Genomic DNA, 24,698 nt, shown 5'->3' with positions numbered 1-24,698 from the left:
TGAAAAAGCCAGCTCAGACAGAAGATCTGTTGCTGCAGGGTGGGAGGTACCTCAGCCCTTTTCCAAGACAGCTAAGCAGGTTCCAGCAATCCAGTGAACAGCAGCCAACATGCTTTGTGTTAATCTGTGCTGGGTGCTGGCCAGAATGTTCAGCATGTCACATAATGAGGATTTTTTCATGCAATTCATTTGTTCCTTTTTATCCCTCGATTTGGAGGGCTAAAGAGCAGCACTGGTGCACGTTGTACTGGAGGGATTTATGTGCTCAACACCTTGGAGAGGTGCACTTGCTTCTCTCTTTTCTTGAAGGCAACAAGATGACAACAGTTACATCTCACTTGTGACCTCTTTTCAAAAATTGTGTTTCAAACATGCCCAATACCCAGTTGCTAATATACAAACTGTTATTGGGGAGAATTTCTGTTTGATCTGGTAGGATTTCTTGGCTGCAGGAAACTTCTATTATTAAAACTCCTTTTGTTTCAAATTGTAGCACAGCAAGCCAATATTTGTATGTGGTTTATTGAGATGGAATGGTATAACACATGCACATGGAAGAGAACTGAACATTGAGGCATCAATATGACAATGTTGCAACAAGAAGTTGACATTGAAATTAATTTATAAATATATTGGAACTCACTGACATGTTTTTTATAACACATTGAGATAAAGTGGGCAAGTTCTTGCAATACACTTCACTCTGGATAAACTATTTCCTATCAACAAAGCCACTTCATTCTTTTTTTTAACCAGACCTCTCATAGTTCAGGGGGAGTTGCAAGCACTGCTTGCCTCAGCCCTGAGCTGTGGCTCTCTGTGTAAGAGCTGAAATGAGGGATGTGGGACTCCAGGCAGCTTGGCAAATGCAGTTTATTGTATACAAAATGTAGTTTATTGTACACAAAATGCAGTTTATTGCATCCAAGGTGTCACAGCAGCCCAGGGTGGTGGGTGACAGAGCTGTGCCCACAGCTCTCAGCTCCAGCTGCAGGCAGCCCTGGAGACCCTTTGGTTTTGCTTACATGGCATTATAGACCTTTCTTTGCTGAGCATCTTCATCCAGCAGAACCAATCTGTACCTTAACTATTACCTACAGCCTATCATAACCACTGTCATTACCATATTCATGTTGCTGTTCTCCAATCACTCACAGTCAGCACATTGCAGTTTAAGCTAGAAGTTGTTTTCCAGTTTTCTTGCAGTGGAAAATTCTGAGACCTTTTTTTCTACTTGCCACATTTGCTGATTGTTTGCCTGTGCTCTCTTTCTGCTTGGTAAAAACATCTTCTTGTTTGGGGTGGGTTTATCCTTTGCTCTAAGCCATAAAAACCCCTTCTAACTCACACACCCTTTGCCTCCTTGGTTATCCAGTCAGACTGGCTCAGCAATTATTTTCTACTTTATCAAAACTTGCTTCCATCTCTATTCCTTCATCAGATTCTACATTCAAAAATCTTTCTTCCCAGCACACATATCTGTGAGACTTTCTTGTCAAACTTTCATCCTTCCCAACATCTCTATGCTAATCATAAAATCGTTATAGAGTTACAGAATGATTTGGGTTGGACGGGACCTTACAGATCATCTGCTGGGGGTGGAAACCCCCTGCATGGGCAGGGACATAGTCCAGGATGATGGCAGGGATTGAAGTGTAGGATTAGCCCAAGGCTGAATATGACAGTGTAGAATTCCCCCCATTTGGCTACTGGGTGAAAAGGACTGGCCAGCATCAACTCTGCAGGGGCTGCTCTGGGAATCCAGCAGGAATTATCCCTGTTTCAGCAGGAATTATCCCTGTTCTAGCAGGGCGTTCATCCCTTTCTGATCGTGGCTCCAGGAATGATGCTCGCAGCCTCACCCTGCCCCTCGAGCAGCGCAGAACAGCAGAGAGCCTCCTTAAGAGAGACCAAAGGGGAGGAGAGAGCCTCTCCCTCCGGGTACAGCAACCCCACCTCCCGCTTATTTCATCTTCCTTACAAGGCTAAAGGCAGAAGCTTTCCTCTGCGCCTGGCTCCCTTAAAAGCAGGAGAGCAGCGCCAAGGATCCCGGTGGAGCTCAGCCGGGATGTGCGGCTGACAGAGCCCCGTGGAAAGCACAGCAGAGAAGGGTGACAGTCACCTGTGAATCCTAGACCAGGTGTCCAGTGATGCAGATCTTCTAAAGAAACATGAAACCAAACCCAAAAAGAAATCACTGAGGGGGGAAAAAGTGCAACATGAGAGGTAAATATATTTTTCCTCGGGCAAATTGAGATAACTGGCTGGGTTTTGTTTGAAAATTGTCATTGTGAGTAGGTGTCTGAAACTGAAATGCAGACTGAAAAATGCATTTATTAACCTCTGAATAAAGGCTGGTCTGACTCTGACTTCAGAAGCAGCACTGGGTTAAAAACTCAAATCAGCAGATGAATTCAGGTGCCTCTGAAGAAATTTTGACGTTTCCCTTAAGGCATTCACAGCTTAAACCTTTTCAAAAATCTACTTTTCTGTTTTGCTTTCTGTGCTATTGCTAAATGTTTTCAAGTAGTAGTATGCACTTTGTTCTGGGGAAAAAGCATGGCACAACCAAAACCTAAACTGAGAATATGTCCCAGAAAAGTGTCTCCAACAAGGCATTTCCAATGCTCCTATAGCCTTGTTCTTGCAATAATGCCATTTCTTCAGAAAGATCCATGACCCACTGAGCTGGAATGCCTGTTGACATCTGGTTGAGGTTACTGTAACTGGTACTTGGGGTTCTTTTTTTTTTTTTTTTTTTTTTTTTAAGTTTAATTGAAACAAGCTGGGATTGCCTGCACATTCTGTGAAGTGCTTCCATGCTCTGACTGTCCAGTCTCTCTGATGGGTGATTCTAGAACTGCCAGGTCTGAATGGGAAAAGAGGAAACACCTCAGGAGTTCCAACCTGCAGTGGACCATGCTGCCAGGGATAGTCAGTGGCTGAGAGATGCAAGACTTTGCCCCCTGTCTGTAAGATGGACCCAGAGAAATGTTTTGCAAATGTGATGCTACTGAATTCAGCACATCTGTGCTGTTAAACTTCTGATTTACATCTTTGCAGTGCTAGAGGACTTACAGATGCTTTTATTCACCAGCTAAAACGAAGAAGTGGCCTGTGGAGAAGAGCTGCTGACAGACCTTGAGGAACATCTCCTGCAGATTCTCCTGGCAGGCTGTGGCTCAGCCCTGCAGAGCTGGGGGTTCAGCAGCCCAGCATGGAGGTGCTGCGTCGTTCCTCAGTCTTTGCTGCTGAGGTGATGGAGGTTTTTGACAGGTCTCCCACTGACAAAGAGCTTGTGTCCCAAGCCAAGGCTCTCTGCAGAGACTACATAAACTCCAGGCTGGTCCAGGCTGGTGTCAGCTGGAGCAAACCCGAGTACAACGCCCCAGTGCCTGGGGGGAAGCTGGCTGAGATCTCCACCATACTGCTGCGACTTGGTGAGTCCTGGCAGGGGAAACTCAGCTTGGATGGAGGGGTTTGCACCAGACTAAGGCTTCTGGAAGAGGCTTTTTGGGCCAGCAGAATTCCTGGGCACAGGCAATGCTGTTGGAGGTCATAGGGAGGGAGACTCCATCAGCTCAGTGAGGCTTAGCAGCTAATTAGTGCAATTAATGAGTCAGGCATGGCAAAACCTAATGGTGTAGGCAAATGAGGCAGCCCAGACCAAGCTGCTGTATCTGTCCTAAGCCTGGTTTATCTGGACTTGTATTTCCTCTGGCCAAGGCCTAGGGAGGTGCCCTTTGACCACTGCAATAAAGAGGTTTCTCTTCTCTCCTTTTGGTTTTGGTGATCTTCCCTAAAGAGCTCCCTTGCCTGAGTTTCCTCAGTCTCTTGGAGCCCTGCTCAGCACAGGGTTTCTGCAAGGCTGCCTTTTTCTGAGGACCTCCAACAGCTCAAAATCACAGAGCAGTCTAAGAAAGCCCAGCAGCAATCTGATTCTGTGAGCACAGGTCTCCAGCTGTGTACCAGCTCTCACAGCCTTTCTCAGCTGGGTGTTTTCACTGGACTGCAGTGTTTTCTCCAGAGTGAGTGACTTGATTGCCACAATGCATCTGGCATCTCCTGGGGCACTGCTACTGCTGGACTTGGGCTTCAGCATTAGCTCACCCAGCTTTAATTTGGGGGATAGATGCTCAGAAAATGTGTTGTTGGAGGTTTTATAAAAGCTGCTTTTTCATGACAGCGTGCCTAATTTTCCTTTGTCTACCTCAGTTATTCAGCAGGACCTGAGTTTTCTTGCTTTTTGCTGGAGCAAGAAGGAGCTGGCTGATGTTGTCTGGCACACACTGCCACTTGGTGCCACCTTCCCAGCACAGCAGCCATGGGGGCTTCAGGGAGAGCAGTTTGAAGGTCATGCCTGGTGACATGAGGATGTGCTTTAGAGCTTGCACCAGGAGCACCCTTTAAATGTTAACAGCTGCCTGGCCTTTTGGTTTGGGTTGTGGAGCATCCTGTGTGCTCAAGTCTAGCTGTTTGCCATTTGGGAACCCAACACCTTTATTCTTGGAAGCTGCTTCCAACATCTCTCTCTGCCTGCAGGCTGGTATATTAGCTCACATCTGGCTGGAAACCACCACCAGCATTTGCATCTGATTTAATTACATCAGAGTTCAGACAGGTCTGGTGAAGTAAGCATTAGCTGGGCCTAACAAAGTCAGGACCAGGGCTGGTGTTCCCACCTTCTCCCCTTTCTACCACTCTGATATTATCCCAAGTTTCTTTATAAGGCATAGCTGGATTTGTTTTATTGGACTTTTTTTATTTTTCAATTCATTTTTTTTTTACCTTTTCTATGCTGATTTTACTTCTGCTTTTGTTTCCATGGTTGTTTGGTCTTTGGGGGAATTTTCTTGTTCTTCTGTCAATCTCTCTATCTATTTGTAGTCCCTTTCTTCTCTGCCTGCGTTGGGGGTTGAGATTTATGTGCTTTCAACCCCAAAATTCTGTGGGTGGTAAAGGGCAGGCAGGTGGCTCTCTGGATCTGAAGGCGTCTCCTGGATTGTCCAGATGGAAAGATTTGGCTGACAGTCCCAGGGACTTGGTGCCTTCTCTGAGCAAATCTGTTTGGAGAGCACCATGTGGTACCCATGCAACCAGGAAGGTGAGCAGTGCTCCTCATTAGGATGAAGAACAGCTTCCATCCTGTTTCTTTGGAAACTCCACTTGTCACGTGGCCCATCCCTTTCTTTTCCCCTTTGCTGCTCTAACCAGCACTAGGCCAGCTGGTATCCAGCCACCTGCCAGGAATGCCAATCCTCAGCCTCTTCCTGAGCAGGGCAACAGGCAGGACCAGTTTTTTTTTCCTTCATGGCAGTGCTGAGAAGCCTGTGGAGATGGGAAGTTGGGGGATTTCCTAGCCCACTTGCACACAGAGGCTCTGGTGGGCCAGCAGAATTCCTGGGCACAGGCAATGCTGTTGGAGGTCATAGCGAGGGAGACTCCATCAGCTCAGTGAGGCTTGGCAGCTAATTAGTGCAATTAATGTCAGGCATGGTAAAACCTAATGGTGCAGGCAAATGAGGCAGCACAGACCAAGCTTCTGTCCTAAGCCTGGTTTATCTGGACTTGTATTTCCTCTGGCCAAAGCCTAGGGAGGTGCCCTTTGACCACTGCACTGAGCTTCTGCATGTGGAAACTGCCACTGCTGCCCTGCTAATTCCTCCATAACCACTGGAGGAAGGAAGAGAAGCCCCCAAATTGCTATAAATGCTGCAAAGTTGGGCATCAGAGCAAGGACACTGGAGACGAGCACTGATGTACAGGTCCTGGGGCTGCTGGGCAGGGAGGCTCTCCAAGCATGGGAATGCTTTCCTTCCCTGGATGCTCCTGCCTGCCATGTGCCTTGCAGGGCATGTGTGCCTCCAACCAAACCCTGATCTCCTCTGGGGCCTCCAGGAACTGCTTGTTAGAAGTTGGAGCAGTGGCAGGCTACCAAGTGCTGATCCCAGGCTCCTGGGCCTCCCTCTCAGCTAGCCAGGGCTATCCCCATTTCCTGACATTTTCCAGGAAGCCTGTGTGCTGCCTGGGAGGAGAAAACAGCTGTGGAGTGGTCCAAGTAAGGTTTCCTCTTATCAGGGCTGACCATGTGTTGGCAGGTTTCCTCTTTCTGTCAAACAGGGACAATCCCTTACTCAGAAAGGGCTGGGAGAGCTCAGCTGTGGAATTCTGTAGAGCTGGGGTTTGCTGAGTGCCAGATAAATGAATTAAGGATCAGTAGCTAATGGCTCTGTAAAAAGGTCCTGGTTGCAGTGAGCTCGTCCTTTTTATGTCTCATATAAATGAAATTTTGAGGAGGATCAGTTGCCCTCTGGCTGGGCCAAGTCACCTGGGTCTTGCAGTGGGATATAAAGGTGTTGGGATCCCTCTTCCTCTTCCCAGAGCACCCTTGTGCAGGAGAAGAGCACAGTGTGTCCTAAATCTAAGGCAAAAGAGCACAAAGGGTCTTGGTCCCATGTGGTGTTTGTGTTGTGTCACGCTCCTACAGCAGCTGTGCAACCTTCATTAAATATCCATGAACCCCTACAGAGAGAGAAATCCCTTGGAAACTGGGCTTTATTAATTCTGCTACTCAAAAAAACCACTTGTTTTGCTAGAAAAGGAAAAGCTTTGCTGTTGTTTCCCAAGCTCCATAGCTCAGCCCTTTAGGAGGAGGTTCTCTGCTTGTCCTTGGTGGGTTTTGTTTTGGTCTTCCAGCTGGCACCACACCTCCTGCCATTGCCTAGCTGGGCAAGAAGCACTCTGGAGGTGAAAGTCAGGTACCTGCCTTGCTGCTGGGCAGCCAGCCATGCAGATGAACATCTCTTTAACCATTTGGAAGGGGGAAAGAACTCCAGGCTGACTCTCAAGTGCCTGCGTGAGCATAAAATAGCTGGCAGGCTCTTTGTTTAATTAATGTTGTGCAGCTCTGGGTGGATCCTTGGCTTTCATCAGCCTTCAGCATTCTTGAGTCACTCTCTTGCACTTGAGGCATTTTTGTAGAAGCCTGATGAGGTGCTAAGGAAGGGCGTAGCTCTCAAAAGCTTCCATGGATGTACGTGTGTCACCATGATATTTTCTGGAAAATCCTTTTGCTAGGATTTCTTCTCCTGGGAAGAGGAGAAGCCTCAGCTTCTCCATGCTTTGCTGCTCTGGAATGTGGTCTGGAGATTGTTCATCCAAACGTGTGAATTGTTTTTAATTAATGACCAATCATGGCCAGCTGTGTTGGACTCTGAGGAGTCAGTCACAAGCTTTCATTAGCATTCTTGTCTAGCCTTCTGATGTCTCTTTCTTTAGTATAGTTTTAGAATATCCTTTCTTTTAATATAACATAAAATAATAAATCAGCCTTCTGAGAACATGGAGTCAAATTCTCATCTCTCACCTCCTCCTGGGGACCCCACAACACCACATTCATGCCTCCTTCTCGCTTCTGAAATAAAATGTCATGGCTTTGCTTATCTGAGACCTGTCTCCTGTTTGGAGGAAAGGCAGGCAGCCAGCCTGGGAACAGCTTTTATATCAGGGAGTAGCAGCCATACCAGTGGTACAGGGACACTGCCTGCCCCTGCTCCAGGGTGGAAGCAGGGCTGGGTACTGTGTGTGCAGCTGACCCCTGGCTGATTTTGGCAGGGGATGAGCTGGAGTATATTCACTTGATCACATCCCTGGAGTGAGCCCAGCTGTGATTCCTCCATGGTGGGAGCAGGGCTGGGTGCTGTGTGCAGCTGACCCCTGGCTGATTTTGGCAGGGGATGAGCTGGAGCACATTCACCTGATGGCATCCCTGGACTCCTCCAGGGTGGGAGCAGGGCTGGGTGCTGTTTATTGGCAGAGGATGAGCTGGAGCACATTCACCTGATGGCATCCCTGGACTCCTCCAGGGTGGGAGCAGGGCTGGGTGCTGTGTGCAGCTGACCCTGGCTGTTTTTTGGCAGGGGATGAGCTGGAGTACATCCGTCCCAACGTGTACCGGAACGTGGCCCGGCAGCTGAACATCTCGCTGCACTCCGAGTCCGTGGTGTCTGACGCCTTCCTGGCCGTGGCCACGCAGATCTTCACTGCAGGTATGGTGCCCACACACACACAGAGCAGCAGGGCTGGCTGCAAGGAGCAGGATGGAGTGGGAAATGGGTTTGTAGAGAGCTCTTACATGTGTGTGTTTGTGTCCGAACTTTGAGACGAGGAATTGCCTTCTAAGTGTTGGTTTGGAAATGCTGTGGAATGGGGGAGAGATTGTTGAGAGGGAAATAGAGCCAAAAAAAATTCAAAAAATAGCCTTACAAATAAGACTAAATAGAATTATGAAAGATTCATTCCAGTGGGACCCATGAGGGGTCGTTTGAGATGATTGGTTTTAAGGCATCTACAGCGTGATGTGGTAAAAAGCTGATAAGCCAAAAAGCACTTATAATGTACTGTAAATAGGAAATAATTGGCTTCTGATTGTGATAGCATGAATTATAACCTGAGACTGAAAACAGAATAAAAGTTTTTAAAGCACCCCTCAGCTGCCCCATCTCTGAGCCAAGAAAAGGGTATTATCCAACACCTCTCTCAGAGAAGGCAGAGCCTGCAAGGTGGGGCCTGCTTTCTGCAAGGGCCCTGGGCAGTTTGGCCCTGTGCCCTGCTTTAATGATTTAGTGAGAGCTCCTCTCTGCTGTCTTCTGGCAGGGAAATGTCTTGGGGTGTAATATCCTCCCAGTGGGTTCTGTCTCATTCTAGAAGGCACCTCCTGCCCTTTGTCATTAGGAGGTGGCTGTTGCCTCATTGCAGGGGGAGGTCACTCATTCCAAGCTTCTTTACTCACCTTTGGCAGCTGCAGAAGATTCATTCCATGGGAGTCTCCCTTGTTCCAGCTCAGGCTGCTGATGCTGGGAGCCAGAATCAACTCATCACAAGGGAGCTCCTCTCCTCCTGGCTTCCTTTCCCACAGCAGCACCCAGGGTTGCAATGAGACCTGCTGCTTCTCCTTTCTCATCTTGGGCCAGTCCTGGTCCTTAAGGCTGTTCCAGATGAGCAGGGCTTTGAGCTTTCTCTCTGCTTAGGTGTGAGTGTGCTGCTGCTGTTAGACTGGTTCCAGAGATGATGGTCAAAAGCAAAAATAAGCCCTGTGCTGCATTCAGTTTTCCTGGAAACAATCCCTGCTCACAACTGGAAAAGCAGCCTGTGGGAATGGAGGGAAGAGAAGCCTTTCAGAGGGATTTATGTCAGGCAGGTTCTGACATGGTTATAGGTTTTCTGCAATGTCTTGTTGTGTTGTCTGTGGAAGGGATGGTAGATGTTAAAGATTGGAAACAAAACCAAAAAAAAAAAAAAGGGAAAAAAAAAACCCAAAGAAAGCAACTTGCTAACATCATAGCAGTATGAAACCACTGAAACCAGTGACAATGGCATGGAGGTGTCACAGGGAGCAGGGACTCCTGTCACTTTGGCAGTGCTTGCTACAGGATGGAAATCCAGGCTTCTGATGTACCTCACTCAAAACCTTTTAATCCTCACAATCACCTGTGCTTTTTATCTGGAACCACTGGCACTCTGGAGAAGCCCTGACATGCAGAATGTAAGAATGTGTCCCCTGTTGATGGAGTGACAAAACCATCCCTTGTCCCCTTAAAAAGGAAAAAAGCCTGAAAGTTTCTTTCTTCAATTAGTGAAAAGGACACCTCACAGGACTTGAGGGGATTCACCTCAAACTTCAGGATACAGGAGCCAAAAAGTCCTAGGATTTACTAGAAATTTTCTAGAAATTTCCAGTAAATTTACTAGAAAAAGAAGAGAACAAAGAAACAAATCACTTTTGTGAGGTGTGTTACCAGGAGCAAGAACCTCTTGCACCTGGCTCTGTTTTTATCTGTAAAGAGTTTTGTTATTTTGCCTTTTATTAGAACTTTTTTGTCTCCAGCACTTCCACAGAAGCCATCCTGCTGATTTTATGCCTTCTAAGGTAGCTGAGCTCTCTTGGGTGGGATGTAGATCTCCAAAAGCTTATGAGACCTGGCTTGAGGAGACCCTATGTCAGCAGAAGGTCTGAAGCCCTGTGGTGGAGAGCACAGATCCTCCTCAGAATCATAACAGATGGCAAAACACATCTCAGAGAGGGACTGCCCAAGCAGGGCTGCTGGCAGCTTGAGCAGGGCAGATTTTACTCCCTGGGTCAGGGAAAGTGATGCTGTGCCACTGGAAATTTTGGGATTGGACTGTGTGCCTGGTTCTGGATCCCTCAGCAGCCTCTCAGAGCACGCCTGGGCTGCAGCTTGCCTCTGCTCTGGGCTGCCCTGGGAAAGCAAGAGCTGGGAAAGTGTGGCAGGAATGTCTCAGTGTGGCTGGGTGCCAAGTGCAGGTGCCCTGTACTGTCACTTTGTGCTGAGCCTGGCTGGTGACAAGGCTGACAGAAAAACAGCAGCCAGGTTGGCAGGCTCAGGTGATCTTAGGTGGCCTGCAGCATTGGGACTGAGCCCCCTCCAGAGCTGGAGGGACACAGGGAGCTCAGGCAGAAGGCCAGGAATGCTGCAGGGGGAGCAGACTGTGTGTGCTGTGCTGCTGCATCCCCCTGATGCTGGGCAGAAAGCCTGCTGCCTCCTGGGAATTCTGCTCTCAGTGGAGATTGACAAATTCATGGAGAGCTGCTTCTTTTTAATATTTTTTTGTGTTCTTCAGCTTCTCAGCTCAGGAGCCAAATGTGTTTGTAGCTTCAAATTAAAGTAGAAATCATATCTCATAGTTCTGAACCTTTCAGGGTATTAAGAACAGGATCTGGACTCAGCCCTCTGGGGCTGACAGTGCTGGAGGCTTTGGACTCTGGTGACAGGGCTGCCCCTCCTCTGGAGCCACCCTGCTGCAGAAATGGCTGCAGGTGTGCTGATTCAAACCTTCCCAGAGCTCTCCATGTATGTTCCTAATTCTTCCTCATCTCTGCTGGGTCTTGTGCATCTAATTGTTTTTATCAGCTTGTTGTTGTAATTTCTCCTAGGTAGAAAGTTGCTGAGTGGCAGAGGGGTAGGAGCTTGCTGGATTTTAGCATTCCTGGATCCCACTACAGTCTCAAAACTCAGCATTTAACAATAAATCCAGCATATTGGAGTTGGCTGTAGCAGCCAGACATTCATTCCTTTTAATTTTTTTTTTTCATACTTCAGAGGAAAGAGGCTCTTATAGAGCAAAGGAAACCAGACACTCGAGTTCAGGGTGAGTTTTCATGCCAATTACCAAGTTTATTAAGAAAACAGCCACAGTCTGACACTACAATGCTTAGACAGCTTGGGGAGCCCCACTGGTCACTTAAAATGCCTTTGCAACAGGGAAGCAGGAAGAATTTGACCCTTTTTTTGCTGGAGAGGTTCTCTCCTTAATCTTTTACATGTCTGTCTTCCACATTCTGGTCTGGTTTTGAGTCTTCACCCTGTGGCTCTGTCTGTGCTCATTTCCTGTCTGGAAGCCCTGACTATCCCAGACCTGCCCTGAGCAGCCTGGTTCAATGCCTCTTCTCCCAGTGAAGAAGTTTTCAATTCAAATCTAAACATCCCCTGGTGCCATTTGGGGCCATTTGTCCCATGGCTTGCCACCTGGGAGAAGAGACTCTGTGATTTGTCCCCTGTTTCCAAGCACCTCATTAGTTGTTCAGGGTGAGGTGAGCCCTGTGTGGAGACAAGACCTGCAGAGCCCTGATCTGCTTTGGATGGTGAAGGATCTGCAGCCCCATCACCTCTGTGGTGTTACCCTTTGTGTGGTCCAGAGCTGCTCTGCAGGTACCAGGAGACATTCCCCTGACTTCTACAAGCTTTGGTTTGGGGCCTGACATTTTCCTTTACTTTTTAAAACAAATGCCAGGAGGAAGAGGTCGCTTGGTGGAAAAACAGAAGTAGAAAAGGGAGAGGAGTTTTCCTTTCCTAAAGGAAGCAGTTCTGCCCTGTTGGTGAGAGCTGCTGGGCATGAGGGCTTCTGGAAAGCTTTCAGCCTGGTTTTCTCTGGGTTTGGCTTTTCTTCAGGAGTGCCTGGGCTGAAGTGAGCCCTGTGCAGCTGGAATGCAGGGTCAATGCTTTCTGAGCAGAAAGCACTTTCCCTGCAGGAGCAAGTGGATGCAGGTGACACCAGGGTGCCTGGTGCTGTTGACACACTTGAAGGATGGGGTGACATCCAGAGGGGACCTGGACAAGCTGGAGAAGTGACCCATGGGATTCTCATGAGGTGTTACAAGGCCAAGTGCTGCACCTGCACTGGGACAGCCCCTGGGAGCAGTCCAGGCTGGGGATGAGCAGATCAGGAACCAGCCCTGGGAGAAGGACTTGGGGGTGAGAGCTGGACATGCCCCAGCCCTGTGTCCTGGGACCCAACATCCCCTGGGGGCTGGGCAGCAGGGCAGGGGAGATTCTGCCCCTGTGCCCACCCAGCCCTGGGGCCCAGCACAGGAAGGACCTGGAGCTGCTGGAGAGAGTCCAGAGGAAGCACCAAGCTGAGCAGAGGGATGGAGCAGCTCTGCTGGGAGGAAAGGCTGGGATTGTTCAGCCTGGAGAAGAGAAGCTCCTGGTGACCTCAGTGTGGCCTCCAAGCCCCTGAAGGAGCCAACAAGGAAGTTGGAGAGAATATTTACAAGGTTGACGAGGGGGAATGGCTCCAAATAACAGGTAGTAGGTTTAGATTAGATATAAGGAAATTTTTCCCTAGGAAGGCGAGGCCCTGGCACAGGGTGCCCAGAGCAGCTGTGGCTGCCCCCTCCCTGGAAGTGTTCAAGGCCAAGCTGGATGTGGCTTGGAGCAACTTGGGACAGTGGAAGGTGTCCCTGCTGTCAGAGACATGAAAAAGGAATCTGTTTTGAGGCATCTTAGGATGCTTGGAATGAGAGGTAGGGGTGGGTCAGCCCCTGCTGGGGTGTGGTGGTGCCCTGGCCCTGCAGTGCCTGTCAGCCAGGGCACACTGAAGGCAGCACCCAGTGTGTCCAAGAAACTGCAAATCCCACCTGGGAGGAAGGGCCAGGATGGGCCAAAGATTTGAGAAGCCTGACCATAAGGCAAGAACATTGTCCTTTGACCCTGTGATGTTTGTGAGGTCCCCAGGATGAGGTGAGAGATGAGAATGTGACTCCATGTTCTCAGAAGGCTGATTTACTATTCTATTCTATTCTATTCTATTCTATTCTATTCTATTCTATTCTATTCTATTCTATTCTATTCTATTCTATTCTATTCTATTCTCATGTTAAACTATACTAGAGAAAGAGAAGGACACAGACAGAAGGTTTAAAAAGAATGAGAATGAAAAACTCGTGACTGACTCCTCAGAGTCCTGACACAGCTGATGGTGATTGCTCACTAAGTAAAAACAATTCACATGAAACCAATCAAACATGCACCTGTTGGATAAACAATCTCCAACCACATTCCAAAGCAGCAAACACAGGAGAAGCAATCACATAATGATTATTTACTTTTTTTTCTCTGGGGCTTCTCAGCTTCCCAGGAGAAGAAATCCTGGCAAAGGGATTTTTCAGGAAATATCACAGTGACAGAATCTACCTTCATTTTGGAGTTTTACATCCCTGGAACTGGAGTTGGTAGCTGTATGTCTGTTTTTCTGTATCTTTCCTGTCTTTCTGTTTTTCTCCCTTTCTTCTCTTCTCTCATGGAACATGACATTGGATGGCTTTAAGTTTTTCTGTGTTCAATGGGCTGTCTGTGCAATGGTAGGTGATGTTATGTTGCATTCACACTTTTGCCAATGTTCCTTAATTTTCTGTAGTTTGCCAGCAAACTTTCATGTGGTTTTTTTTTACCTCTTGAGTATATCTGCTTGGAATTTTCTCCTTTGCATCTACCCAGAGCAAAAGAACCTTGGTTTTAACCCTGGAATTAAGGGACTGGGGTGTAACACTGCCCATGACAGGGGATTGGAGTGAGTTTTGAGTTCCCTTCCAACACCAGACCATCCTGGGTTTCTCTGAAGTGCTGTTAGAAATGCATCCTGCTGCTCCCTCATCACTTGAGCATCCTGCTTTTCTCTCCACCAAAGCTTGTTGTGTCTGGCTGTATTCTCCCAGCTGCTGGAGTGCAGCAGTGGCTGGTGCTTCTTTAAGGTCTGGTTTGTGAGCAGGACTTTGATGCTGAGTGGAGCAGAGGGAAGTTTATTTGAATAACCTCAGGTTGTGTGACTGCACAGTCTCATGGCTTCTTCATCTCTCCCCTGGGGCAGACAAGCTCATATGAGCAGGAACACTTTCAAGAGCATTCCTCTCCTGCTAATTCATTTCACCCTGGGCTCAGCAGTGTTTACATACCTTCAGCTCCATGGCTGGCCTAGAGAGTGCAACTTGTATTTCTTATTTTTTAATAATGCTTCCTAAGCAGCCCTTCACTTTTTCCACATCCTTTTGTTCCATTTCTGTGAGCAGAGCTTTCTCTCTCTTTCTTTGCTTTCTTTTTGGACCAGCTTTCCATCCCCTGTTGTTGTTAGTTCCTGTGCATGTTCATCCCTGCAGTGGGAAGCTGTGAATGGATTGTCTTGCTTGGTGATGAGTGCCTGTTTCACCCAGGGTGGATGACAGCCAGCCCTTCAGAGGAATTTGGAGCAAGCCAATGTGTTTTCACTTCTCATGAGCACTGGGGAGATGCAATTCCAGCTTATGCTGAGATTCCAGCTTATGCTGACGTCACACTGGTGTCACTTTGCACCTGGCCTGGACATCCCAGGGGACAGAGGCACTGTCAGTAACTGTGCTCCTCTGCCAAGGGAGTCCTTGAGAGAGAAAATTCATGGAGCTGGTGTCCTGGGAAAGTGCAGAGGAGAACTGCTGGGGCTGGGTGGGTGCTGGAGCCCTCCTGGGCAGGGGGCTCACCACAAGCATGGCCCAGGTGCTGGAGGAGCCTGCTCTTCCCTTGCTTCCTACCATATGAGAAGAAGAGCACAAGCTGTGCCCTGCTGTTTTGAGTGAGAAGCCCAGTGAAAGTCTCCATCTCCTGCCTCCAGCAGTGGCAAGGGGACTTCAGACAAGTGGAAATCAGGAAGGGATTCCCTCCTGTCCTGCCCCCATGGACTGACTCTGCTGGTAACAGGAAAGGCAGACTGAGGGATTGGTTTGACCCCTTTGGGGGAGCTCTGGAAGGAGGATGTGACCCCTGAGCCCTCCACATCCATCACCATTATTCACCAAGAACCTGTTCTGTTCTCTCTCTGCTGTGGAAGGGAGAGGGATTCTCCCTCCCCCTGTGCCAGGAGTCCTGCAGCAGGAACAATCTTGGCAGGGAAGCTGGAGCTGAAGGGTTTCCTCTCCATCCTCTCTGGACTGGTATGCCTTAGAGCAAGCTGCTTTCCTGTGTGCTGGGGGAGGCATGGGTCTCTGTCTGTCACAGGCTGTGGATACAATTTTCTTCTCTTGGAAAGTGAAACTTGGGCTCAAAACAAGATTAACCAAGAGTGGAGCTGTTTTTCTGCACCAGAGTGACTTCAGTCCTGTCAGTCTTTGCTACTGCCACGGAAATATCTCAGAGCTAATGGACTTGCTTCAGATATTTGAGGAGTGCTGTCAGCAAAAGCTTGGGAGTAAGCCAGTGAACTCTTCCCTGGAATTTTGGGTAACTTTTGTTATGTAACTCAAGATGCAGGGAAGGACATTTCTGCAGGGATGGAGAACTGTAAAAGTGGCTTACACTAAAGCTGAATAGAAGCCAGCTGAGGCTCTGGTCCTGAATATATCATCAGCAAGGAGTGTAACCCTGACAGCCTCTTTCTTTCATTAGGTGGAACTGCATTGACCTGCACTTGGACAGCCTCTTCCTTGCAGGGACAACCCCTCTGTCTGCTCTTCTGTGGTTTCATAGCCTCTTCCTGGCTCATTCTGCTGGCTGTCATGGTGACACACAATGTGAGAAAGGCAGATAAATAGTGTGGATGCCAAACAGGGAGTGAACTTCCTGAGTGACAGCGCTGGTGTCAGGGACACCGCGGGGTCTGCTCAGCAAGAAGAACAGGCACTTCAGCTACATTAATAACTTCCTCTGATCTCAGGGGTACTTCTGGGGAAGGACAGAGTACCACAGAGGATTTGAGAGCCTCACAAAAGGTTCATCTGTAGATTTTTATCTGACATTAGTCATGAAAAATGGGTTTTTTTGTAACACTGAATGGATTTTCTTCAGTGTAACAAGGTATTCCCGTGGCTGACATTTGAAGGGCTCCTCTGAAGTTCAGTTCTTTTTTTTTTTTTTTTAAGGAAAAGAAAAGCAAGCAGTTCCTAAAATCGTTAGTGTGAATGTCCCTTTTGAAGCACCAAGTGCGAGGATTGTGGAAATGGTCTGAAATCTGCAGCTTTTCTAAAGAAATATAGGGCATTCTGCTGCAATGAGAACTGCTGTGAGGAGGCTGGAGCTCCATCCCAGAGCTGGTTCAGGCTACCTGGGGATCTGAGAGTGCAGTGAAGGAAAGGTGAAGACTTTTTACCCCATTTAAATTGGTTTTTTTTTCATGCTGAGCACATGGAATTTTCTAATGGTGTGTTCAACCCCTCCTGATCCATAGATCCAATCTCTGCACACATCTTCTATCCTCTCACCTTGCTGCAACCCTGCAAGAACAATTCTCTGTGGTTTTTAAACATTAGAACTTCACCAGGCTTCTGACTATGGTTGGGAGAGACTTTGGACAGATTCCACAGAGACCCAACACTGTAAAATACTTCACAGTATGCTCAGCAAATGTGTCTATTGCAGATAATAAAGTAAATTGTGTGCATGGGAGCGAAAGGGTTGTGTTTCCAGGTCACTGGTGCTGAGGAAAGCCTGATGAGGGGCAGCTGACTGCAGGGTTTGAGCATCAAGGGTTTATGACTGCAGTGTTTGAGCATGAAGGATTTATGCCCTGGTGCTGGTAAGGGGCAGGGGAGCCCCCAGAAGGTTGGCTGGTGCCTTGAGCTGAGCTCCCACACTTATCCCTGACACCAACAGGAAGGTTCCAGCTGCTGGGACAGCTTCTGGTCAGCCTGGCAGGAAGGCTGTCTCCTGGGAGATTAGATAGCTGACTGACTCTCCACCCCTGCACTGTCTTCAGTGGGGGCAGTGTGGTACTCAGAGTCTCTGAACAGAGAGAGACAGAATTCTCTCTCCCAGGATTTTTCCTGGGGAAGGCAGTGAGAAGCTCAGAGAGAAGAGAAAACATTTCTTATCTCTACTTGCTTCTCCTGTTGTTTGTGCACATGTGGAACGTGTTATGGAGGTTGTTTACCCCAAGTGATTTGTTAATTGGACTCTGGTGATGGTTGTTTGGAGTGATTGGCCAGTTGGGTCAAAGCTGTGTCCTGACTGTTGGGGACAGTCACGGGTTTGTTGGGAACAGTCACAGGTTTTTCTTTAGTTTTAATATAGTATCTCTTTAATATAATATGTAATACAATATAATATAGCTTAATAAAGCAATTTGTTCAGCCTTCTTCATCAGTGGAGTCAGAGCACATTACTCCCTGTGTTGGGGGTGCCCTGCATCAATGGGGGAGCACAGGCAATGCTAAGTAGGCAGTGGCCAAATCCTTCAGGTTTTTCAGGTGGAGACTGAGGCCTGGTGCTTCCCTGGGAGAGGACAGCAGCCCTCCTGAGTGCGAGTGGAGGGGCAGGCACTCTGCTCTCTGGTGAGCAGTGACAGGACCCAAGGAATGGCATGAAGCTGTGCCATGGGGGTTGGATTGGATATTGGGAAAAGATTCTTCCCCAGAGGGTGGTCAGGCACTGAACGGGCACACCAGGGCATGTCACAGCCCCAGGGCTCCAGGAGCATTTGGATTTGTGGGATTTGGAGGGTGGGATTGTTGGGGTGTCCTTTGCAGGCCAGGAGCTGGTCTCAGTGATCCTTGGGCTTCCCCCCAGCTCAGGATTCTCTGACTCCTCTATTCTTGGCCCTGTATCTTTGCCTCCTCTTGTGGCTTTTGTGCCATTATAGAGCTGAAGATGCTTATCCTGTGTGCTCTGAGTGTCACATAGAAAAAAAAAAAACAGGAATGCTTTGTCTAAGGGTGTTTAAGCTTTATATTGAAGACAAAACCCCCAGGCTGTTCAAACTGTTTAACTTCTGTCACCTGCTGTGCAGCCCGTGCATGGCTGGGAGCCAGTGGCAATACACAGTGGTGCACATCTCCCCTGTCCTGATGGTGCCTTTGGGCTGCTTTTTTTCCAAAGCAGTGCAGCCATTGCTGAGAGGCAATCAAACCATACCAAGCTCAGATTATTTCATTCTGCTTCTCCATGTGGAGAGTTTTCCATAATTCAGGTTCTCTGCCATTTCTTTCCCACCATGTGGAGGGCACACAGAAGTGTGGCTGCACGCAGGCAGCACGGGCACATGAAATGGAGCAGAATTATTCCTTTGATTATTCAGGACTGAACTGAGTGTGTGTGTGTTTAAATATGTGTTGGGAAGGATGAAAGTCTGACAAAAAAGTCTCACAAATATGTGTGCTTAGCAGAAAGATTTTTAAATGTAGAATCTGAAGAAGGAATAGAAATGAAAGCAAGTTTTGATATAGAAAAAAAGAATTGCTGAGCCAGTCTTACTGGGTAACCAAGAAGGCAAAGGGTGTGTGAGTTAGAAGGGGTTTTTGTGAGTTAGAGCAAAGGATAAACCCACCCCAAACAAGATGTTTTTACCAAGCAGAGAGAGAGCACAGGCAAACAATCAGCAAATGTGGCAAGTAGAAAAAAGTGGAAAAGAATTTTCCACTGCAAGAAAACTGAAAAACAACTTCTGGCTTAAACTGCAATGTACTGGCTGTGAATGATTGGAGAACAGTAACATGAATATGGGAATGACAGTGGTTGTGATAGGCTATAGGTATTAGTTAAGGTACAGATTGGTTCTGCTGGATGAAGATGCTCAGCAAAGAAAGGTATATAATGCCATGTAACCAAAACCAAAGGGTCTCCAGGGCTGCCTGCAGCTGGAGCTGAGAGCTGTGGGCACAGCTCTGTCACCCACCACCCTGGGCTGCTGTGACATCTGCGATACAATAAACTGCATTTTGTATCCAACAAACTGCATTTTGCTGAGCTGCCTGGAGTCCCACATCCCTCCTTTCGGCTCTTACAGACGTGAGTGTCCTTTTCCCTTCTCCCAGGCATCACGTGGGGCAAGGTGGTGTCCCTGTACGCCGTGGCAGCGGGGCTGGCCCTGGACTGCGTGCGGCACGCGCAGCCTGCCATGGTTCACACCATCGTGGACTGCCTGGGAGAGTTCGTCCGCAAGACCTTGGTGACCTGGCTGAAGAGGAGAGGAGGCTGGGTAAGAAGTGCTGCAAGTCTCATTGGGCTTGTTTCTGTGTGTTCAGACCAGAAAATATCCCAGTTAGTGAAAGTGAGAGTGAGTGCTGTGCAGCTTTATGCAGGAAAAGGCTGTGGGAGATTCTCTTTCACAATGCTGCGGCCACCTCTGTCCTGCTTGCACCTTACACCTGTGCTGGACTTACAGAACTCTGTTACTGCCTCGTGGTCCCATCCTCAAAACCATCAGTTATTCTTGTCTCAGCTTCCTGCATAGCTGAGATGACAACAACAACATCTTCTCCTCCTCCTTCTCCTCCTTCTCCTCCTTCGCCGCCTCCGTCTCCTCCCTTCTCCTCCTCCTCCTTCCTCTTCCTTCTCTCTTCCTCTTCCTCTCTCCTCCTTCCTTTCTCCTTCTCCTCCTTCTCTCTTCGTCCTCCTTCTCCTCCTTCTCCTCCTTCCTTCCTTCTCTCCTCTCCTCCTTCTCTCCTTCTCCTCCTTTCCCTTCTCTTCCTTTCTCTCTTCCTTTCTCTCTTCCTTTCTCTCTTCCTTTCTCTCTCCTTTCTCTCTTCCTTTCTCTCTTCCTTTCTCCTTCCTTTCTCTCTTCCTTTCTCTCTTCCTTTCTCTCTTCCTTTCTCTCTTCCTTTCTCTCTTCCTTTCTCTCCTTCTCCTCCTTCTCCTCCTTCCTTCTCTTCCTTTCTCTCTTCCTTTCTCTCTTTCCTTTCTCTCTTCCTTTCTCTCTTCCTTTCTCTCTTCCTTTCTCTCTTCCTTTCTCTCTTCCTTTCTCTCTTCCTTTCTCTCTTCCTTTCTCTCTTCCTTTCTCTCTTCCTTTCTCCAGAAGAACTGGAAAAGCAGCACTGTTCTGATTTTGGATCCCTTGCACTTACTAAGTCCCAATCCTACCTTAAATCATCCCTGCCCTCTCTAAAACTGTGTCACCTCGAGGCCAGCTCTCTCAGGGTGCTGTTTGGTTGGGCTAAAAGTAACCCTTGATTTGAATGCCCTGATCTGTTCATTTTGTGTTCCAAGAATTGATTGTGCTGAGGCAGGTGAAGAGGATATCCTGGAATTAAGTGACGCTGTTCCTGCCTGGGAATGCCAGTCCCTGCCTCAGTGTCATTTCAGGCTTTCTTTAACTGCATACCTGTAGAGCTGCTTGAAATGTACTCTCTGAAACCTTTTTTTCCCCCTAAGATTTAGTTTCATTAAAACAGAAATGCTGCGTAGGAACACATCTCTTTCTAGATTCCAACTATTTTTATTTTGTTTTGGTAAAACCTGCATGCTCTGATAAGCTAGCATCTTGTTTTAATTTTTGTACTGCTTCATTAGAGTCCAAAACAGAGTGTGTGGATAATTCCAAAAGGATATTTTTGGAAAATTTTTTTGCATAGCAAACAAGCTGCAAAACCCATCTCCAGACCAGCACTTATTGTATGTAGGGTCTCAGGACCCAGGGAAGGATTGGTATCTGGTTCTATTGATTCAGAAGGTTGAATAATTGTTTTATTAAAACTATAACATTAATACTATATTATATTAAAGAGATACTAAAAAGATATTAAAGAATACTGAAGAAAAACTTGGGACTGTCTCGAGACAGTTAGGACACAGTTTTGACCTAATTGGTTAATTAATACAAACAACTATTACTAGAATCTAATTACCAAATCCCTTCAGGTAAACAACCTTCTTAACACATTTTACATGTGCAAAAGCAGCAGGAGCAGAGAACAGAGATAAGAATTGTTTTCTCTTTCTAGAAAGATTTAAAATTTTTTTTTAGCTGCATTTGCTACAAAGCAGTGTAGGTGACTTGAATTTGTTTGAACAATTAACATGGCATATCAAACTGCCATTGCAACAGTTTATCAGTGCCTGGCCAGGCAAAAAGCCCTAAGTGGCTTTGAAGTTTTCAATTCCACTGCCTTATCAGGTGGGTTTGATTTGGATAACAGCAGCTCAGGCAATTGTTAAACAGCTGAATTTTGCTTATCTGAGCAAGCCCCATAGAAATTTGTAAGTGCTCCTGAGTGCAGCTCCTCTTGGTTAGAGCAGTGAGGTCACTGCCTTTGGGAGAACAGAGCAGGGCTTTGAGGAGTCCATTCCCTCATCTGGCATTAACCCCTCCTAGCTGCAATCAGCCCAGTGGCTTGGGTTGGTTGTCCTGGCTCGTGTGAGGCACTAAAGCCCATTAGAGGTTTTGTTTCTCAAGGATCAGGTGCCCTAAAATGTGTGTTCAGGCGGGTTCCTGCATGGCATGACTTCCCTCAGCTAAAGGGACAGTTGGACACAAGGGTGTTTAAAACCTGACCCCATGCAGGCTGCTGGGATCTGACAGGTTGGGTCAGTTCAGACTATTTTAAATTATTATTTTAAATGCAGATGGGGTGAGTGTGCTGCAAGTGCTCAGGGAGACCCACCTTGCTTTCCTCCACAATACAGATCAATACCTGCAACCCCTGGTACCACACTGCAGCATCCTCTGCTAGCTGCCTTGGTCCTGCTTGCTGTGCTTGTGTTTTCCAGCAGGATTTCCACACCTTGGTGCTGACTCAGCTCTCTCCTGCCTTCCTGTTCCTCCCCATCACTGCATGCTCTGTGCTCCTCCCTTCTGCAGTCTCTGCTTGTCAGTTCTCCATGAGCTCAGCTCCTGCTGATGCTCCCAGGGGATCAGCAATGGGGTGAGCTGCACTCACCTGGTGAACAAGGACCTGCTGGCAGCACAGCTTTGGTCTGGAGATGATGATGGGGCTGGTTAGTGTGGCTCTACCCACTAGCCAGACTCTGGGATTTGTCCCTTCAGCCCCTTTTTCCTTTCCTCTGATGGCCAAGGTTGGTCAGGCAAGGCTCATGCATGGCTTGAGCACAAGCAGAAGGAACAGAGAAGATCATTGTCATCTCTCATGTCCTGCTTTGGGGAGGAACTCCTCAGGGTTGAGAGTCTCACTCATCTGTGCTTGTGTCAGAAGGTAAATTTGGAAGACTGCTGAGCTAAGCTTGTAAGGAAAAAACTTTTGGGGCTGTGATGTGATCCTTGTGATGTGATTATTGTTCCCAAAAGCTGTGTCTGCAAACCACAGGGGGTGATGAAATAACAGTGCACCCCGTTACACAGCCTCAGTCCACATCTTATTGAGCTGGGCTGGAGCTTAACCAGAACTCAGTTATATCAGGGCAAAGCTTTTAATTTGGATTCCTGCACCAGAAAATGCATTTTTCTTTCTACCTCTGTCCTGTTCACTTCACCTTCTTGATATTTTCCATTTTCTCCTTCCCATGCCAGCTGAGAGCCTATTTCTATCAATTTGATGGGGTTGTTTGCTTGGGTTTTTTAATTTTTTTAATCATTGCAGGCCAGCTTCTTGTTAATACTTGAAGCTGGCTGCCCAAGTGATCTTTAAATCTGGCCCACACATCTGGGAGGCATCTCTGCTGGCATATGCATTTCCACAAACAAAGCTTGCATTGCTTTAGATTTAAATTGGGGCATGGCTTGCTTGAATGCCTTCCAAAGAAAGCATTAAAGGCAAGAGAAAATGTACAAGCAACCTGAGCTGATATAGAACAGGACAACCTCTGGGAAGCATCTGGCTGTACAGAAAAGGATGGGAATGCTGATACTGCTGAGGCTTCATTTTGAACAGGGCAAGAAAGTTGTATTTAGCTACCCAAAATGGGAAGTGCAGGGTAATCTTCCTGTAGCATTTCTTTCCCCAGGGGTGGCTGAAGAGGGGGATGCTTTGCCTCACTGGTGGGGAATTAGGAAAGTGTATTTTGCAGGGCCTGATTTAATAACTTTCAGTGTGTGGAAGTGTCAGGACCATAGGAAAGACAATACTTCCACAGTGTTTTGCCAAAATATGTTTTGGACCTGTCTAGCACATGACAATTGTTTATCAACTGCTGATTTAATAACTGATTCAAGCTTTAGTCTTTTCTGCTGTGGCACTGAGCTGCTCCTCAGGGTGCAGATGCCAGGTGGTCTCTCAGGATCTCTCTGACAGTCTCTCTTCCCTCCTCTTCAGGCAGACATCACCAAGTGTGTGGTGAACACTGACCCCAGCCTTCGCTCCCACTGGCTCGTGGCTGCTCTTTGCAGTTTTGGTCACTTCCTCAAGGCCATCTTCTTCGTCCTGCTGCCTGAGAGATGAGCCTGATTGCCAAGCACAACCCCCCCTTGCCCCATCTTCTCTCCCACTCCAGAAGCAACAAGAAGGAACTGGAGAAGTAATTCCAGACTGGTAATGGCAATCTCTGAAGAGGAGGAAGAGAAGAGCTGGGACAAAAAAAAAAAAAAGGCTTGTTCTCCATTCCCATCCAGTGGGAGCAGATGATCAACCACAGTCTCCTACCTGCAGCCACAGGAGCCTCTCTCACCATGGATCCTTCCAAGACTTTTGTTTCCCTGGGTATCCTGCATGTGTGGCCCAGGTGTAGCTGGGACTGTCAGATGGCTGCTCCTCGTGTTGCATGCTTCTGCTAGCCCCAGGCAGAGGGGAGGAGGAAGGGAATATTCTTTCAAATGGGATAAGAAAATAGGAGAGGGGGAGAGTCCTTCCTTCACTCCATGTGGTTTCCCCTTCAGACTTGCCTTGTGTTGATTCTTGTTGTTTTATTTGTGCTTAAACTCCATCTCCTCCTTTATCCCTGATTCACTTCACCCAGAGCATGGTGGGTTTTTGATGAGATAAAACCAAGTAATCTGTCAAGAGATGCTTGTCCCTGCCATGTCTTGGGGGTTGGTGTGAGCAGCTGGGTGAGGGGCAGGATGGCAGAGCAATGTGTGTTTTGCTGACCCCTCTTAGTGCCCACAGCAGAGCAGGGGGCAATGCCTCCAAGCAGCAACTCAGGGTGGAACTTCATCATGAAGAAAAAATGCTTTTTCCACTGAGATTCTGTCAGAGCTGAGCATGGAAGGAGGAAAGGCTGGAGGGTGTGGGCAGAAACAGGGAAGCAGCAAGTGAGCTGGCTGGCATTGTGAAAGCAGTGAGCTGTGCTGGAAGTCGCTGATGGATGTTTCTCCTTTAATCTCTTTCAAGTCCAACTCAGTAGTCTTCTTTGTGGCAAACAATAAAAGAAATTGAGTGGTATTTCACTACTGCAAAGGCTATTGTATTTGTTTCCAGAGCAGAGTTAACAATTCCAAAAAAGGCCAGAGCAGTGCAGAGACAAACAGGACAAACACTCTGGCCATGCTAAAAATACTTCAGCTTTTTCCCCTGGTAGAGCATGTTAACATGTTAAAACTATGACTTGTCTGGTTCATGCCTGGAATTTAACCCAGGTTGTTGCCGTGTCAGAAACATGCTGGTTCCACAGGGCCCTGCTGATGTCAGAGCTCTCTTCTCTGCCAAAGCCTTCTGGAGACTCCCTGCTCCCAAATGTGTGGCACCAGGCACAGAAAACAAATTGGATTAAGATGTGGCACTATAGGGGGAGGGGTTGCTGGGTTTTTCCCCTGATTTCCCTCCCAAACTTTTGGAG

General features: G+C 47.7%; 1 protein-coding gene across 2 annotated transcripts; it reads left to right on the top strand.

Annotated features, from left to right (window-relative positions):
- The first annotated feature begins 1,970 nt into the window (after positions 1 to 1,970).
- On the top strand, positions 1,971 to 24,309 carry BOK (BCL2 family apoptosis regulator BOK). Of its 2 annotated transcripts, none has more exons than XM_050978013.1 (5): positions 1,971 to 2,226; positions 3,098 to 3,440; positions 7,920 to 8,048; positions 19,070 to 19,233; positions 23,244 to 24,309. In XM_050978013.1, the coding sequence occupies exons 2-5, from the start codon at positions 3,218 to 3,220 to the stop codon at positions 23,262 to 23,264; spliced, it is 537 nt and encodes a 178-aa protein (XP_050833970.1). In that variant the 5' UTR covers positions 1,971 to 2,226; positions 3,098 to 3,217; the 3' UTR covers positions 23,265 to 24,309. The 2 variants fall into 2 exon arrangements, with proteins under 2 accessions (XP_050833970.1, XP_050833969.1); XM_050978012.1 differs by having other exon boundaries at positions 1,972 to 2,226; positions 23,240 to 24,309.
- Positions 24,310 to 24,698: the final 389 nt, after the last annotated feature.

This window comes from Serinus canaria, chromosome 9, assembly GCF_022539315.1.
Source record: "Serinus canaria isolate serCan28SL12 chromosome 9, serCan2020, whole genome shotgun sequence".
NCBI classification, from domain to species: domain Eukaryota; kingdom Metazoa; phylum Chordata; class Aves; order Passeriformes; family Fringillidae; genus Serinus; species Serinus canaria.
The sequence above is the reverse complement of the archived record's forward strand: the minus strand, read 5'-3'. Positions and strand labels throughout refer to the sequence as shown.

What these genes read in the sequence shown, in the direction of transcription:
- BOK (XM_050978012.1), top strand. Translation starts at nt 3,218, where the DNA reads ATGGAGGTGCTGCGTCGTTCCTCAGTCTTTGCTGCTGAGGTGATGGAG. An exon ending in CACGCAGATCTTCACTGCAG is followed by an intron (nt 8,049 to 19,069) that starts GTATGGTGCCCA and finishes CCCTTCTCCCAG; the next exon opens with GCATCACGTGGGGCAAGGTG. An exon ending in TGAAGAGGAGAGGAGGCTGG is followed by an intron (nt 19,234 to 23,239) that starts GTAAGAAGTGCT and finishes CCTCCTCTTCAG; the next exon opens with GCAGACATCACCAAGTGTGT.